Source organism: Acipenser ruthenus, chromosome 14, assembly GCF_902713425.1.
Source record: "Acipenser ruthenus chromosome 14, fAciRut3.2 maternal haplotype, whole genome shotgun sequence".
Classification (NCBI taxonomy): Eukaryota; Metazoa; Chordata; class Actinopteri; order Acipenseriformes; family Acipenseridae; genus Acipenser; species Acipenser ruthenus.
The window spans coordinates 17,703,430-17,722,687 of NC_081202.1; the positions used below are offsets into that span (position 1 = coordinate 17,703,430).

Sequence of the window (19,258 nt, forward strand, 5' to 3'; positions counted from 1 at the left end):
CATGCATATATATATATATATATATAGTTTTGTTTTCATTTTTTTTTTTGGGGGGGGGGATGTTAGGAGTTAGGATGGTATTTACTCGCGCATAGGTTTGAATGTTATTTCCGAATCTCTCCTTTAACATGTTTGAAGGGGACACTGTATTACTTAAAACGTGAATTAACGTCTTAAATCGTGTTAAAAGTGAGCAGTTACCTTGGGATTACACACCAGGTTCAGACGTAATGATTGGACTTATGTATCCGCAGGCGACCTGAGACTCACCGTTTCAACGGCGTCAGGAGTGCTCAACAGAAAAGAATGCATAGAGAAAAATATTGTATACTGGCCAAGGGCGTTGGTTTTGCCCATAGCCGTAACCAAGCTTTTAGCTACCGGGGCATGCAAAAATATATATATATATATATATATATATATATATATATATATATATATATATATATATATATATATATATATATTGCATGCACCTCCGTAATGAAGAAACCGGAGGTGGATGGAAAGACTCCATATCGTAGCTAGCGGGGCATGCAAGACTCCATATCGTAGAAACCGGGGCATGCAATTATATATATTATTGTTATTTTTTTTCTTTTTTTTTTTGGATGTTAGGAGTTAGGATGGTATTTACTCGCGCATAGGTTTGAATGTTAATTCCGAATCTCTCCTTTAACATGTTTGAAGGGGACACTGTATTACTTAAAACGTGAATTAACGTCTTAAATCGTGTTAAAAGTGAGCAGTTACCTTGAAATCAGCTCCATCAGCTATCGCATCTCCAAGTTCCTGCCAGCACTTCACAAGATCTGCCACATCCTATCGATGGTATTCCTGAAGATCTTCTTTCTCTCTCCTTCTGATTTTCTGTCTTTTTATATTTCATGTAGGGTTAGAAATGTCACTAAACCAAATGTTGTTTCAAATACAGAACCCAGTCCTGTGTGTTCTTTAAATCCTTATTTCATCCTGCAGCAGTTAAATTCAGTGTTGTGTTTTCCTATTTTTCTTAGCCACCGCAGTTACACCTCCCACATCGTACCATTTTTTCCCCATCTCCAATCTTCCACAAGCTTTTTGCATTTTAATATAATGCATTCATCAACACAGACATTAAAAAAGTTGGTTTGTTCACAGAAGGTCATCTTTCAAATACTTTATTTTGGCAGCATAATCATTTCTGACCGACAAAGTTGTTACAGTTGGAGGTCTTGAAAATGGTCATCTATTACTTAACAAAAATACATTTTAAATTGTGTTTTTGCATGAAAATAAATGCTGAAATAGATTCAGACTTCAACAACAAAACTATGAGGGAGAAACAAGCAAGCCAAAATCAACTGAAACCAAGGCCTGCTGGACACCAAAAATAGAATGTAACAAAGCCATGGATGCAACCTTTCATGATATAGGATGCACCACAATAAGCAAAAAAAAAATAGCATATTTCAGCTCTGTTTCCATATTAAAAAACTATATTTAAAATACAACTACAAGAACAACAATAAAACAGACATCATAAATATAGTGAAAACCACTTGATTAATATAGCTTGTTAAATTAAACTTTATATTGTATTTACCCAGTACAAAATTATTTGTATGTTGCAGGCTACAAAAGGTTCATAACTGGTAGCATTGTGCTTTTAAATCACAAAAAGAGCTAGGTACTTGCAATGTGGCCTTCCTTTTAGGGTACGGATCAATTATCCAGCAGCTGAGTTAACCACACTGCTTAAATTTTATGATGCATTCTTTTTTTATATGACAATGACATGTGTATTTAAATTATAAGCATATTTGAATTAGAATATAATAAAACAAAAAATGTGACCTAAAAAATAAAAAAAATAAAAATAGCTTTGCAGTTATTTTATAAATGCCCCCCACCCCACATCAAGCTCAACAGGGTTTTCATTGCTATTTATACAACAAAGAAAGTAACTTTAAACAAGAACTACCGCAAGAGCTTTTCTTTAAGCAATAATTGAATAGCAATTAATACATTTTAAGGGACTGCATACTGATACCAACACTCAATCAAGCCAGCCTTGGAATTCTGAAGAGCATAGTTTTAAATTTAAATTTTTTTTTATTTTTTTTTTTTTTTTGTAGTGAAACAAGTCCTGCTTGTAAAATTGCTTGAAATGCCAAATGCTGTTTTCAGTCCCTGAATGTATAAACATTAGAATGCGATAATCGGTGTGCTGTCCCGCCCCCCCCCCCCAAAGAAAAACACACTACTGACTACAGGACTACCTTATAGACATGGGTATGGGGAGGGTGAAGATGCTTTCAGTTGTGTAGAAAGCTGGCTCCGAGTGTGTCTGCTTGTGCTTCTTCCATACCAATGCACAGATGCCTTCGATTTGCCATAGTTGTCAACTGTTTATTCAGCATCGATATTCTGATACGGATAAATAGGGACTGCTGTACTTTTGTTTTATTTACTTGCTCTTCACTACCATTGTAAACAGGGATTAACACCATATTTTTCGGAAAAGACTCAAAACATACAAAACACAATTTTCAGAAGCTCATATACAATTTATTTAAAGAAAGCATGAAGAGTATGCTTACAAATAATGTAAAGGGGAAAAGAAGTGTGCAGTGAAACTAGGTGCATACATACCCTGAGCACGTTAGTTATTTATTTTTTTGTTTGTTTAAATTTATGCTGAATCTGGCACTAGGCAGTAAAGCAGCTTGTATTGCCTACACTATTGTTGATGTTGCTGGATCACCTTTCTTTTTTTTGTGTAATTGTACATGTAAAAAGAAATAAGGGAAGGGAATGTGGCTTACAGGACAACTATACATAAATCCAACACCTATAAATACATACTTTTTTCATTCAACTGTGCTGCCAATGTATAACGTTTCTTTCTTTCTTTGCAAACTCCATCAACATGACGACATTCATGATGCCATCACCCTGTTAGTGCAGCATTTGGGATATTTACACAACAAATATGCCTCACTATTTAAGGCATAAGTAGAGGCATTACAATTTTTATTGAATGAAATGTATTCTTAACAGTATAAAAACTTATTTTCAATTGAAAAATAAATATGATAAACAGTGTTGGAGCACAGTGAGCAACAATACCTGGATTAGGCATACCGAGGGACTCTGCAGGACACCAGACAGGCAGTGAACACAAGGTGAAGACATTTTGTACAACCCAGGCTTAAAAACAATCCTTAATCAACTTCAAAAAGTCCTGTTTTTATTTCAAAACACTTAAGAAAATACGCTCATATGAAAACATCTGTTGCCTCTGTTCACTTGTATGTGTACCTGAAAAACAGAGGTAAATCAGCTTTCTTAATGTACTTTTTATAAGAAAAGAAACATGAGAACAAAAATCAGTTACAGCACCTTTTTTTTTTTAAACTCTGTGTATACTAAATTGTGAAAATGATTGCTTACTACCAAAATTTCAATGATTTTAAATATTTTACTCAGCAAATATGACTGTAGTTTGTAGTGTATTATAGTGGATCCATACTGTAAATGATGCATACTGTAAATAATGTAGAAAATGGAAGATAACAGTTTACAGGGGGTATCAATTAAATCTTATTATAACAGTAACATTTTCTCATCACAGCAAGTTTAAAAGTTCTCTTACCTCCCTCCAGTCTTGAAGATGAGATCGGCATTCGGCGCTCCTTTGGGATGTTGGTAACGGGGCCTCCTTTCCCGGTTTGTGTTAGCAGGGGCTGGGCGCTGTGCTAGGGATTGCAACATCTCTGCAAACAACAGAATTCACTTATAAAACAAGATTCTTGACACAGCAGATGGCAGGGTTCTATAAATTGAAGCCATCTATACCAAGAAAAAGTTCCTGATGGGCTGCGATTGATGTTTTGTATGTAAAGGTGTCAACCCCATTACAATTGCATGCCTATGGTTAAAGCCACTTCTTCAATCTGCAAACGTCATATGTAAAAACATCATTTATAAATGTTTTTATTGAAAGTATTTATGCCATTTCCTGGATTGTGTATCCAGACAAATATGTTTAGTCTGTCTTCCAATCTGTGTTAATCTTTAACAATCTACATCTGCATGTAATGTCATACTGCCCCCACACTTAACCTTCTGACGCTACCCAGCTGAACAACATCTGGACCTAATTTCTTAGAGAGTAGACACCCCATTCCAATTAAAAAAATAAATCATCAAAAAACACAGCAAGAAAAATACATCACTCCTTCTTTCTGATGTGACCCTGAAGCTAAACGGATTAAAACAGTAACTTATTTAGGGGGTCATAGGTAATTAAACTTGCCTGAAGACTGGCAATAGCAGCACTTTACGTGTTTGCTCAGTCACATACCTGGGCAGGTTACAAACTCCCATTCAGTTAATTATACCTCTTTTCAATTATCAAAAACAAAAAGAAAAGACCACGAGGAATCAATTGCTTGCAAGTTGTAGGTATCATGGATTTAGCAGGGTGTCTTGTTTCAGCTTTCTCAGAATTTGACAATAGTTAACTTAAGATATGTTGTACCACTAAATTAAAAGTACATTTTTCAAAGCATTTTTGCTGCACAACCACTGCATTCAGTGCCCCATATTAAATGTACTTTATTTAGTTCTACAAGGCACTGCAAATCGTAAGCCAGATAATTGTGAGCCTTTTGTAATCTTCCCTTGAAAATCCTATGTTTAATACCTGTTGCATGACTGGGGTACTCCCCAAATACAAGTGCAATGGAATACTCACCTTGATAATCCTCCTGCTCTTGCCGTTCATTAATATCCAGGGTGAGTTTCTTCATGCGCATCCTCTCCTCCTGCTCAACTTGCTGCTGACTGAAGTGGTTGGCAGCAAGATGGGATGACAAGGGAACATTTAGGATCTTAAACTGCAAAAAGAAAACAAAACAAAAAAACATTACCAAAAACACTGGATAAGAGAAAACTTGCATGGAATCTATTTCTCATTTAGAAAACTGTTTGCATTTACAAGGAGAAACTTTTTGTAATTTCCCCATCACCCTCCCAGATGTTGTCTTAAACAGGCTTGAATTAATTACTGAATGCACATTTACTGAAAACATCATGCTGTTTAGTAATGTCAAGGCCAAAATATTTCTAAAGGGCAATGTGACAGCACACACCATGAAGCTATTACAGTGCTAAATACAATTGTGTGACAGATTACCAGTGATGGTCAAGGACATCACTCGTAATAAGCAATACCATATAAATAACTGAATCTCTCATTAACCAGAATGAAGATATGGTTCAATTAACTGTTACCCACAGACAATTTCATGCTCTCAACTCTCCTGATTACTAACACTAAAAAGTTTCCCTGAGGGCCTTTGACTGGCAGACTGACTAAAGTGTGTTATTCATAAATTAGTTACAAATGCTACCATGCATTCCTAATTACAAAAAACAAAATGATAAAAACATGAGATTTAAAAATAAATATAATTAATTAATTAATTAATTAATTAATTAATTAATTAATTAATTAATTAATTAATTAATTAATAATGAAAAGAAAAGCAGTTGGATAGTCTGACTCTAAAATATGTCAGTGACTTTAAATGTACATGCTACTTGGCATGAACCCAAAACTGTATTGAACTACTGTGGCACAAATGAAAATACATAAAAACAGACACACACCCTCACATACACACTTTAATTAGCTTGTATTTGTATATGTAATAATAGTTTGTTACACCAGTTGTTGAACCAGTTTATTTAGAAGAAAAACACAAGGAATAAAATGTAATCATGGCAGTGCTATCTTTATAACAGCTTTTAAAAAGTACCAAACAACAAATTTGAGAAGTGCCTGCACTTACTTAATCCTAACTACATGAAGTGCCAAAACCCATCATTTACCATCAACAGGGGTAACTTTGATCTGTGAATTTGTTTTTTTTAGCTGTGCTTGTACTACTGAGCTACAAATAACCATGCATGCAAAACAGGGTTTCAATTATGGGATATGAAAACATAAATGTTAAAACAAGAAACATTTGTTTTAGTATCATAGAAAGTTCATTAACTCTTACAGCTATATTCAAAAGCAACACAAAAGTCAGTGTTTACTTAAGTGTACCTGTGACGGGGGACTGCCCCGTCTTTATGATCATGGTTGGGACTGGCAGGGAGGGGGTTAAAATTCCTCCCTGCCAGAAAAACATGTGAGAATGTGGCTGGAGCCCTAATTGAATAATTAGCTATTATTGATTAATTGGGCTCCAGCCACAGGGAATAAAAGCCAGGGGAGAGGCCCTGGCTGGAGAGAGTTGTAGAGGAGAGTTCTGGAAGGAGAAGAAGAGTGTTTTGTTTGTGCTGTGTTTTCAGTTTGTTTTCTGTTCCAGTGAAGGCAACGCCCAGCCTGGAAAGCTTATTTTGTAAGTTTGGCTTTGTGTTTATTTTATGTTTAAAACCTTTTTGTTTGGCCCTTGTGCCTATTTATTTTGTATTTTTGTTTATTAAAAACTTTATTTTTTAACTTTATACTGTCTCTGAGTCTCAAACCTCGGTCAATCCTGTCACAGTACCATTGCTCAAAACTGAGAAAGCACCCTCAACCCTTTGACTATTTTTTTTTTTTTTTTCTCTCAATTTAGTCTTTGTGCTTACAGTCCCACATTTCTTATTACTTTTTTGCTTATTTTTGCAGGAAAAGCCAACTCCCTACAGCAACATTAAAACACCTTTTAGAACAAGGCACGGTTTCAATCCCAAAACCACAAATCCCACTACAGTATATTTTCTTGCAATTTAATAGGCCGAAATAGAAATCAAGATGTCTGTGGAAACTGAAAGTCAGTATTTTCATAAGCAGAGTTCACAGTACTGGTACTGTATAAAAAGCACATCATAGAAATGTTTAAATAAGTGCTCTCTCTTTTAAACTCAGCTGATCACTCCAGTTCCATTTAACCCACATTAATTAGCTTTAAATAAACAATGATCAACTGTCACTTAATATTCATTTCAACAGAGATAAGAGCATTTGACTCATTAGCTTTACATCGACCAGAGGACAAATGTTAATCCCCTATAAAAACTACTTGCTCTTTTCAGCCAATACGATGCCTTATCTTCATTTAAGCAATTCTGGTTATTTTAAAGAACTGAACTCTGTAAAAAGGAGGGTTAAATCTTTGTCTGCATACTTACCAAGAAATTGAAATATTTAAACATTCTTAAACGTTTAATTAAGTTTAGATTTATTTAATAGGTACATTTTTGGACTAGAAAGGGTTGCCAATGCGAAAATGTACTTAAGATATATTATTTTTTTAAAAGGCAAGCGCTTCTAAAAGGACACCCTTTGTTAGGGAGTGCATCTGGCTGCATTTTGGATTACAGATATATAAAAGCGCTCCCACTATTCTAAAGAAAGAAAGAAGATTAAAATCTAGCATGGGTGTGGTTCAGGAAATTCTAATGACTATGAGTGCCCTAGACTAATTGTCCAAAGAACATGAGGAATATTTGTGTGTGTGTGTGTGTGTGTGTTATTTTATTAAACTGAGAAAAAAAGTCTTGCAATTCCTTCACTCAATGAATTCAGTTTCAGAGTCCCTGGTATTCCAGGATCTCTCAGGGGCAACTATTAGCTAATAGCTATTTACAGCTATTTTCTCAAGTTTCTTTTTAATAAACTAAAATTCACACACACACACACACATTATCTATCTATATATATTATATATATATATATATATATATATATATATATATATATGTTACTGAAGGATGAGGTGATATTTACAAATTAGCTGCCTACTCTTCTGATGCCTGGATGTCCTTCACAAAAAATATAATCTCAATGAAACTGAGTGAAACGTAATATTATTTGATACAATTATAAAAACTACAATAACTTATTTTAACACATTTTTCAAGCTTTCAATACAGTCTAATCAGTCAGTACCATGACACCTTTCATCTCAATTGGATGGAAAGTTAAGATATAGGTACAAATGCAATTATGAATGGATAATTCCATTTTCAAGTTCTATAGCCTCCTACAATAACAACACAAAAAAAGTTAATAACATTGTACCTGCTGCTTGTTGCCCTTCCTCGTTAACATCACAAACTGCATGGTGTCTGCAATCTCGGTGTCTCCCTCCCCCCCTCCTGTAGGTGGGGGTCCTTTCTTTAGCTGGCTCTTCAGCTGCAGAGGAATGGCTACATCCAGCTGGTGCACTTTCACCGACTCGCCACTGCGTTGCTAAGAGAAAAAAAAAAGATATATGTATGTATTGGTATTACAGAGAATAAATATCTGATTCAAGCATTATATACTTCAACCCCCCTCAAAGGGGTAGCAGTTACTACGACCATATAAACTGAACAGAGGCAGTGTGTCAGATTTCACAGCCTCTCCAATAAAGTGGTTAAGGCAGCAACTGCATTCGACTTCCCAGGGTGAACCTATTTACCAGCACAGGAGAAGTTCAGAGAATTAAGAAAATGAAACAGACACTAATAAAAGACTAACTTCACAATTCATTAGCACAAAATACCACTGGAGTTTTACCATATCATGCTTACAGGTGTAACTGTTTATCTGCATGTCTGCTGCTTGGCAACATATGCTAACTATATTACCTGAAGGTTCTCCAGCATCATCTTATCCAAGGCCTGGATGAAGTCTTCATCCTCTGCACAGGCAACATGTTTGAGACCTCCGCCCTTTATCGTTACCTCCTTTCAGATTGAAAAATATAAGAATTAAAAAAACACAGTACAGTCAACAGATGTTCAGTCATATTTAATAATAAAATTAAAAATCCTAGTATTGAAAGGCTTTTTAAAGTGTACTTCATAACTAATTTCACCATATGTAAATAAATTTGGGTGTAGAGTATCTTATTGGATAAGAGATGCCATAGTATGCAATTTGGGCAACAGAATTGTGAAGTAAAGCTGACTGGTTTGGGGGTTTTAAATTGGATAGAAATCAAGAAACAACTATCACAAAAATCAATATTGTAATCTGGATAAATCATAACTTTTTAAAAAAAGCTAAGAAAACTAACATGATAATTGGAACAAATTGCACATATTTTTCATAGTTTGGATGATAATATATGGTTCACGTTTTCAAATAGATAGATTTCTAAACAAGATTGTATGTGTACTTACATTGTTTTCTTCATCAGTTTCATTTTCTTTATTTGAATCAGTCAGGTAGTCAGTGTTCTCCTCCTCTTCCTCCTCTCTCTCTCTTTCTCTCTCTCCCTCTTCCTCCTCATTCTCCGAACCCTCCCATAAAAAACAAAAGGATAATTTACAGTACACTCTGCAATGTTTCTAGCAGCATTCCAAGGTAGAAAATAAAGAGAAATTTACTTAGCTCGGAGTGAATGAGCAAATCCACATTTGCTCATTCCACATCAAATGGATCAATGATAGCCACCTCACTGTCTCATTCTTATATCACATATGAATGTACCTGGAAGTGTTTTAGGAAGAATCACAAATTATTAACTCTAATAGATATCCAAGGGATAGCAGATATACACTTGTGCTTTTATGATGTCATAAAGCTATTGGGGGGGGGGGTTCTGGAGTTCAAGCATGGCATTTTTATTGACATCATTGCACTTTTTTTTCTAAATGTGTCTCCTTTACATTAACATATATGGTCACCAAAAGGCAATATGTTGACACATTACTAAACTTGAAGAGTAGCTCTGTGTGCGCAGCGCCCATCAAGAAGATATCTTGAATACTTCGAAGACCTGACTTTTCAAACATTGCCCCTTTTCAGTGCTTGTTTTCATCCATCATAGGCACCTCCCCATTATAGGCCCATAACTTTCCATATTTTGGGAACCTTCCGAAAACATTTCCAGGTATGTGCAATATCAAAATATGGTGAGTTGGGGAAGATCACAAAATGTAATCCCTTCGGTGTGGAATGACCCAGTTTAGCTTTTATCCTGCTTATTAAAATGCTAAATCCTCTGTAAATCACTCTTTTCTATAAACTGACAGTTATTTTTAATCTGAAATTTGCATACACTACTTTTATTTTATCTGATTATTGCCACTCACGGAAAGTACCTTTCAGACTTCTAAAAACTGGTTCCCTGCTACTGATCAATGATATATCACATACCTTCATTTATACACCCCAGCCTTGTAATGCTGGCCCCTAAAGAATTGTTGAAATGCTGTTTGGTGACTTTCTTACAATCAGCTTTCAATGATTCTATTTGTTTTTAAATAATTATGGGTTTGTTTCCTTAAACAATACACTACATGAACACTACTATATTTACATTTTGAAACTGTAGTCTGCTATGGTATTTATACAAAATAAAAATACACAATGGAATCCCTCTTGTCCTAAGAGATACAGCTTAAGATTTTCTCTCAAAGGGAGTTTTATAATAGGCTATGGCTCTTTATTTGCATGAACCATAGATACATTACATCACTGCCCTGATGAAACCATTCTTTATCTACAAAGCATATGCAAGTCATTGGTCTTCAAACAACTTCTATAATATCTGTACACACTGCTGAAACTATGTATTTTATTTTCAGAAAGAGAAGTATACAGAATCACCAGAGTATTGTATCATACATTTTAGGATCTGAAAATACTATAAAAATCACTAAAATAATATTACTAATTTATTTTGTTTAATGTGCAATACAACTACAGAATTAGTCTTGCTTTTAAAGTCTAAAATGGACAGTTTCTAATAAATAAATATATTACATAGAAGTATTATGAACTGGTTTGCTGTTAATTGTTTTCATCTTTGTAATATCTTACACATGTATAACATGTTCTTGTATTCAGTGCTGTCTCAAGTGTTTATTGTGCTTACTGTAGATTTACAACCAATTCAGAATGACTAGGTGAGCTATTTGTTCTTCATTTTACCCTCAAAATGAGTTTCTGCAAAGGTGAAAGCAAACACTAGTACAGCATTCAATGGGTCTTGTGATTGCTCAAACCATACCTCCTCTTCTGGCTCATTCATTTCACTCTCGTTTCCAGACTGCTCCTCAGTCTCTGCACCACCTTCCTCATCATCATCTTCATCTTCCTCTTCCATGGCTTCTCCTTCTCTAATACTGCTCGAGTCTTTTGAGTCTTTGTCATTAGCTAGCCCTAAATATTTTTTTAGAAAATAAATATTCTATGTCAACATTTCAGTTCTGAAAAAAGGAAATATGTTAGTTGTGAACTTGAGTGATGAATGGTTTGTCACATCAATACAGAAGAGCAAACCCCAACTGAAATCCTAAGAAGCCAAGGGAATGGTTTCCTGGTGAGGCCAGTGCTAAGGAAAAGCATACAAAGAAAGCAACATTTCAATTGTGTTTATTGTAACGCTGAAACAGAGTGAATTTCTTACAAAAAGCAGATTAAACATGCACATATTCAAAGCTGGACGGTACTTTATTTAACCTTACCTTTTTTCTAAAGATACATTTATCTCCGCTGCTTTATTTTAAAGAGGACACTGTGTACTACCTTTAAAGAATAGTAGTGGCATGCAATTAGTCATGCCTTGTTTATGTCTTTTCTTTGAAACCAGATTTTAAACTGGGATAATAATTGAATGTAGCCTATTTGTCTGTTTTTGTAAATATTAGTCCACCACTTTTTATTTCAGTAAATCTTCTCTCTATTATTGCTGAGGACATTTGAAAAAGTAAATACATGCACAGATACAACTTAAGAGTTTGAATCTGATATCTCAGTCAGAAAAATTCTGATCCTTGGTGTTTGCAATAATAATAATAATAATAATAATAATAATAATAATAATAATGCTACATAAGAGAAAAGACAGATCATGATACAATTTCTTTTTTTTAAATAAAAGCAAAATATATTGAAACAGCTTTAATTTAAAAGGTCTCTGCCAGAACACCACATGATCTGTATGAACCCATCTGTTCAGTGTATAATAGTGCGCCACTGAATGAGTCCTGGAACAAAGACACCTGTGTCGTAAGAGGGGGACGGAGAAAATTCTAATTGTAATGCTGGCAAGCGTGGTGGGTTACAGCAAGTCTTATCTTCTAAATATGGTTACTAAAATAAGCAATAAACAATAGGCAATAGTCAAGTAAGGTTGATTAATTCAATTAACTTTGTTCTTGGATCGGCACAGTGGAACGTAGCTCTGAGTTTGCTAGGACTTTTCTGTGGGCTTCTGGCAGAATGTGTTAAACTGGAGAGTTTATGGAGCTGTGGAAGGCAGAGCAATCTAGGAACAGAAAGCGACCTACGAGCGGGTTTGACTGTATACTGGTTGCTATTTATTTTGCTGGAAAGGATCAATTCGTCAGCTGTGAAGTACTTTCACTTTTAGACTGGCTACATTTTTGTTATTTGTATTTTGCTACAACTAGGGGAGGGGGACTGCTGGATCACAGACCAATAAACTAGCTGAACCGGGATAGCTGAGACTGTTTAATTTAAAGCTATGCAGAATTCTGGATGAATTTAATCATTCGTGTCTGTTTTTTTGACAGCGAGACACCAGAGACTGTTTTTATAATACTGCTTTTACAGTGCTGGATAGATGCGGGACTCTTTGGTTGCAAATTCCAATGTAGCATTACAATAATGTACTTGTGGTAAAAATTGACTGCCGTGTAACTTTATCTTTTCTGTTTACAGTAACTGTATGCTATTTTCTCCTATTTGCCATATAGTAGATTGAAATGTGTTATTTATTCCTAATTTTTGGTTAGTTCTAATAGTGAATGAAGAATGTTATTGTCTCTGAAATGGTATTTGTCCTACAAAGAGCTTCACTGCTATTTAACCTGAACATAATATGCAATTCATTGCATGTGGGTGTTTTAGATGTATACTATCGCGTTTGTATTCTCTTCAATGATTTAAAAATAACTATAGTGAGTATCTTTGCCTACTTGTGCTGCTGGAGTTATCTGTAATCATTGGTTAGTGTAACAATTGATATTTTGTGACAGATTTGTCTTTTTTTATTTTTAATTTGGAATTGCCAATTATTTTTTCTCATTTTCTCCCCAATTTGGAAAGCCCAATTACTTTTATTACAACCCGGCTCACCGCTACCACCTCTGCGCTGACTCGAGGAGAGACGAAGACGGACACACGCGTCCTCCGAAACATGTGCCGTCAGCAGTCTGCTTCTTTTCACTCTGCAGGCCCGCCATGCAACCACCTCGGAGCTACAGCATCGGAGGACTACGCAGCTCTGGGCAGACTTACAGGAAGGCCCACAGGTGCCCGGACAGTCTACAGGGGTCTCTGGTGCGCGGTGAGCCCTCCCCACCCAGGCAGCACTCAATTGTGCACAATTGTGCGCCGCCCCCTGGGAACTCCTGTCCAGGTCGGCAGTGAAATAGCCTGGACTAGAAACGACAATCTCCAGGCTATAAGGCACATCCTGCACTCCACACGGAGTGCCTTTACTGGATACACCATTCGGGAGCACAGATTTGTCATTTTGACTGAAACGCAATAGCATATGCAAGGAGTTATTGTAATGAAGGATTTAATATATGCATGTACATGTGTTTTCTAATTTGCATAATATGATGACATGGATTTAAAATCTGAGTTAGGATAAGAGGGGGAAGAACTTTGTATGTGTTTTGTTTATATAGTTTGATATTTTGTATTTATAGTAGGCCTGGTGTATATTAAATGCTATTGTCTCATCCTTGATAAATTATGGTTATTCCATGAAACTCTGTATCCTTTATTAAAAATATGTATTTATAAACATGAGTTTATATTGGGGTAATAGTAGGGTCTAATAGTTAGAAGTGTGCTTGCTGTTAGGTCCCAGTGACGATTTATTTGATATCATTTATTTGGTAGGATTAAAACAATGCCTACCTGGCACCCCAGATTAATTTTGTCACAAAGGTAGCTATTAAAACCTCTACAAAAGGCAAGACAGATAGCATTACAGCATCATAATTATAACTTTCCCATGTTCTATGGTGGAGAGCTTCATAACATGCATAGTTCCCCAGAAAATCGAGTAAACCTTTAAAATGTGTATGCATTACTGTTCAGATATGGTTTTGTTAACTTCTCGTTCAGAAAATCCATAAACAATAAAATAACAGGTTTTAATTGCATTGTAATTGCATACCGAGTCAATGTCTTCAGTTAAGTTTAGATTTGTTATTTTGTGTTCATAGTTCATAGTTAGTCAAGTATGGGTGCAAATGGAAATCGGTCTTAACCTGCTATAACATTGTAACATTTTGCATCCATGCTTCAAATCTTTGTGAAGTTATGAATGAAAGGATATAAAAGGTTACCAATTCTGGATCATGAAGGACTCATTGATCGAAAGGCTGCGATCTGTAGTATAATGTGTCACCAGCCTTAGCCAGCTGTAACTGCACAACAATGTGGGCTTGAAGGTAGCTTTAGAGCAATAATGGATTTTCTGCATCACAATAATCATCCAAAAATGATGCTGGTATCTGCACTTACAGCGATAAAACTGAACTTGTTTGAATGCAAAAGGTGCTGCATTGCTTTATTTTGAACACAAATATTTCAAAACTGCCTTTTAAAACAAAATACCATATCAAAGATGAAAATACAAAAACTAAACTTGTGTTCTTTTAACAGTAAATAAATGCTGCTTAACATTAACCTACTCTGATCCGAGATTACTCTTTTGATCAGCATTATGACACTCCAGCCAATCAATACACAGCACAAATCCCAAAACTGTTCAGTTGTACTGCTGAACATGTAATTATAGGCACACACTTACTACAGCCCTGAATGAAACCTGTGTCACTTTACTGTGGTTCAGTTTAAACACTTCTCAGTTTCATTGAAGATCCCTACCCATGTGCCATGCTGGGCCAGCCGCTTTACAGCACATTTAATTGTAACCAGACAGGCGATCATCATGATAACCAATAAAATACAATATTATAACACAAATAATACTAATAAAACAGTATAGTGTGTGTGTATATATCAACAAACACCGTTACCATGATATTATCAAATTATCGTCCCAACACTACTTCAACGATAAAACACAATAGGCCTTAGATGTTAAAGAAATTAATGATTTACCTTTTGACCAACATTAGTAACTGTGACTACACTTATGTGACAAACTAGGCCAAGAAACTAATGTACAAAATGTACAGTGACCTGAAAAGAAACAAAACAAAAAGCAAGAAAACAACACACTACACCTGAAGAATGTTAGACCTTCACAAAGCTAAACTAAAATAAAGATCCCATTGTAGGCTAAGCAATTATTCAGAAGAAAAGAATGAAAAACATCCGCTGAAGCAACACAAGAGACATACCTTTTTAGCTGGAAAAATACCTTAGCTAGTTTCTAGAACATCTCTGTACAGTACATTAACTTAATCCTTCAGGTGAGCTGTGAGTGCACAATGTAGTGAAACAAGCCTAAATGGAGATGAACCTGTCATTACCCACTCCCCATGTAAATATGTTTTCACAGACCAGCACCACGAGACGTGCATGTTGTGATGAGTTTGTTGTAAACACTGAAGGGTGTTCAGTAACACTTTAACTGGGCACCAATTATGTGAACTATTTTGTAAAACTACTGGTATGTGCTCACCTAGTTTAACCAGGAATTCACGCTCCAAGCCTGTCACCTGCCGAATAGCCTCTTCCAGAGAGCAACACAGTTTCATCTTTGGTCGCAGCAGCTCTAAGGTATCACTGAGCATGTAATCAATATCAATAGGGAATGGGTGGCCTTCGGTCCAGACATCCAAACTCTTCTTCCACCAGATGTAACGCTAAAACAAAAACACAAATCCAACAGATCAAAAAAACTCCATCATCATCATCGTCAATCACAAATTAAACAGGATGATAACCCTCTAGGTATATATCTCACTTCCTTCTGGTTTTGGGATACTCGGTGTATTTCCATGTATTAAGAGAACAACTCCCGACCATTATTCAGGGGGAAAAAGCACCAAGTTTCTCCTCTACTTACAAAGACATAGTAAATATGTATACCATCACAATCTACAGCCATTTCAATATACAATCTTAAAAGATTACTGTTGTACACAATTTTTTAATATCACATTATTTTACTCGCATACCTGGAAGTAGATAAGAAAGCAGTCAAGTTTTCTTTTGCTTGATCCTCTGTCAAAGTATTGTCCACATGTATCCAAAACAGTACAAACCATACGGATTCGGAAAAGATGCTCTGGAGGATCTAGGGGACTGGCAGTTCCGTCAGGATTTACACCAAATGAAATAAAGGAATACAAAGTCCGGAAGATCACTGCCGATTCTACCATTCTATAGTTGTACAATTCTCCCAAAAATTTGGCACTGCTGATTCGTCTTTGATTGAACTTGGGCTGGTTAACCTGCAAAAAAACAAAACAGTATGATTTTACATTCTGCATAAAAAAGAAACAGTCAAACCTGTACTAAAGATTACAGGCCCATTTTTAAGTATACAAAAGGGCTTGTGATTCTGCTTCTCTCTATGAAAAAGCCCAATCTGTCTGCTGTAACCACGCTGAAGAATATCAATAATTACTTTACCATGCAAGACCACACATTTTATTACTTTGAGCAAAAAAACTGAATTTACGAAATTATGATTTTTTTTTCTATAACGGACCCCATTATGATATACTTAGTAAACCAGCAAAGTACATGACAAATAAGCAATACGTCATTTTTTTCCCCTCAGGAGAACAGAATAATATACAAAACAAGTTCACCTCCATTCCCAGTCTGATGTCCTCAAGCACCCCATCCACCACATGGATGCCCACATCCTCCTGATATGCCACCAGCCCTGCTAGCAGGTTGGCTACACAGTGGATACTGTTGTACTTTAAATTCCAGATGTTAACCATACAACAGATTAAATAATTTTTTGCCTCTGGTTCCTGCCAGGGCAATTTTCTCATCTGCCGTAGCACCTAAAATCAAGAAAGATAAACATTTATTGATTCATTTCCTTTGTCTGGCCCTCAGCGCTTGGTTATTAACGGTACTTCAGATCCTACTCAGCTGACAGGTATTAGAACCTTGGAGGTCCAAATGGTGATTAGGAGTGATTTGGTGTGTTTGAGACTGAAATTGCAGTATGTGAAATATGATAGGTCTGACCTTTGAGAACAAAAACTATTTTTCACGTTTGTCTGTCATCTAGCGAATTATTATTTCTTTTTTATTGTCCCTCATTACAAATTGACTGAGGATACGACATGGAACAAGGTCTAATAAACCTCTCATTTATGCCTGTATATAAAATAGATGACAATTCTAGCTTTATTTGATTATCCAGTTAAAGCAAAGACAGCTAAATTAAAGCAGTTAGCATCAGATGTCATAATATAAGTTTATATTCGTGTATCTATGTTGAACACTATGAACAAGCTGACCCTTTTTTCTCCAAGATGTCCCAGTGCATACCTGTATAGGACTGGATTTTTATCTAAATGGACAAACAAACACAGACAGCCTGATTACTTTTGGCAATACACCTTACTTACATCTTTTGTAATGTTTTTACCTTTTCTGTGGTGACTTTGGACAGGTCCTTGTAAAGGAGTTTGCGGATATACTCTTGAAGTGGTGGTCGCTTTCTCCTCACAGTTTTTTCAACTGGAGGTGGGTTACAATAATAATATGCATTCTCTACCATGGTGACATAGCGGGCATCTAAGTGCATGGCTTGTTTCTTCCGCATCATTTGTTCCTGCACAAACAGAACAATGTAATTAGTGTCTTGGTTTTGTGAACATCTAGCTATGCAACTAGCAGTTTCAGATCCAATACCGTGCTTCTATTCCAATCTTTTAACAGAAGGGCAGAAAGCCAGAACGTACAATCATTATCTTTGATAAAGGAATCCTATTGCCCCAAACAAATAATGGGACGAAGAGAAATCTGTCAACACAATTATTTGGGTATCAACCAAACCAAAGATGGAATAAAATATGTTCTTGAAAAGACTCAAAGAAATAGCAGACAAAAATACAGCATTTTGAATTACAATCCAATAGCATGACAGGGGGCTATTGTTGTGTTATATCTAAAGTGATAAACAGGTTCTGCATTAGGTTAATGGAAATAAACTGCTAGCATTCAGAAACCTCTTCTGTGGTAACAAATAAAACATACAAAGTATACATTTTATAGTTCCTATGTTTCTCTGACTTCGACCTTTTATGTCCTTGAAGAAGGTTTTGCAATTTGCACTTGGGGTATTTAGAAAAAGGGCTTCATTGTCTCCAACAATGCAGCTTCTTGAGACCTCAATTCCCTTACAATCCTTCATTTAAATCCAAAATTCCAAATTGACATTAGAAAATGAAGCCCTTTTTTGTCTGCTCAAAAGAAAATGGTTCCTTGTCAAAATGAAAACTAATAAACCCCAATTGCTGGTTAGGTTACATTCTTACATTAAAAAGTTAATTTCCTTCTGCTATTATATATTTGACTATACATGACCTATTGTATAACTTGTAAGAGGATTCATCTAAAGAACAAGAATAAGAACAAGAACATTAAAAAAAAAATGAAAATAAAACTTTTACAGAAACTGTTAATCCACAAATGTGTGTGTTTTTTTTTTTAAATAATACATGTACAGTTGGTTTTTACTTTCTATTTTTTCTTTAATACTGTGGCGGAAATTAAGCTTTTAATTATTTGAAGATCTTTATTGTTTATCCACTGCAGGGGTCAAAAAGCAAATTTTGGACTTAACATTTGATACAAAAGGTTATATTGTACAAAAAGCAATACAATACACATTACATTAATCTAAGCATCTATCTTACCAAAAGGACACTGGTCCTCAAGTGGGATTCTGGTGTCCTGAAGAGAAATCGCCCAGATGCCTCCAGAAGAGTACAGGCCATTTCAATGTGGTGATGAGAGAAGTCAGATAGTAGCATCTGTGTAAAAATAGCATTGAGAATAAAGGGCCAAGTGATTTTTGTTTGTTTTCAACAAATCCTCAGCAAGATGGTAACAAAACTGCGTGGTCCTCCAACGCTGTTAATTCTGAATATGGCTGCACGGCGGGCTTGCAGAGTGAAAAAGCGTGGACGGCTGACGGCACTCGTTTCGGAGGACACGAGTGCTCGGCCTCGTCTCTCCCAAGTTAGTTCGGGGGCTGCAGCGGTGAGCCGGGTTGAATAATAATTGGACATTCCAAAAAATTTGGAGAAAAATTGGAAAATGAATAAAAATAATTGTAAAAAAAAT

The 19,258-nt window shown here is 35.6% G+C and overlaps 1 protein-coding gene across 10 annotated transcripts in view; it reads right to left on the reverse strand.

Moving 5' to 3' along the window:
• Nucleotides 1–1,144: 1,144 nt before the first annotated feature.
• The window catches only part of LOC117419748 (regulator of nonsense transcripts 2-like), a 32,169-nt gene continuing 14,055 nt past the window's right edge, over nucleotides 1,145–19,258 (reverse strand). For 8 of the 10 annotated variants that reach the window (XM_058985991.1, XM_058985993.1, XM_058985988.1 and 5 more), the window contains 12 exons: nucleotides 18,829–18,945; nucleotides 17,556–17,741; nucleotides 16,756–16,959; nucleotides 16,117–16,392; nucleotides 15,618–15,801; nucleotides 10,989–11,140; nucleotides 9,154–9,273; nucleotides 8,617–8,715; nucleotides 8,066–8,236; nucleotides 4,742–4,883; nucleotides 3,638–3,758; nucleotides 1,145–3,303 (listed from right to left, as the gene is read on the reverse strand). In XM_058985991.1, coding sequence (XP_058841974.1) covers nucleotides 3,288–3,303; nucleotides 3,638–3,758; nucleotides 4,742–4,883; nucleotides 8,066–8,236; nucleotides 8,617–8,715; nucleotides 9,154–9,273; nucleotides 10,989–11,140; nucleotides 15,618–15,801; nucleotides 16,117–16,392; nucleotides 16,756–16,959; nucleotides 17,556–17,741; nucleotides 18,829–18,945 — 1,788 coding nt within the window. In that variant the 3' untranslated portion in view covers nucleotides 1,145–3,287. The other 2 variants (XM_034032789.3, XM_058985995.1) reach the window with 2 other exon arrangements.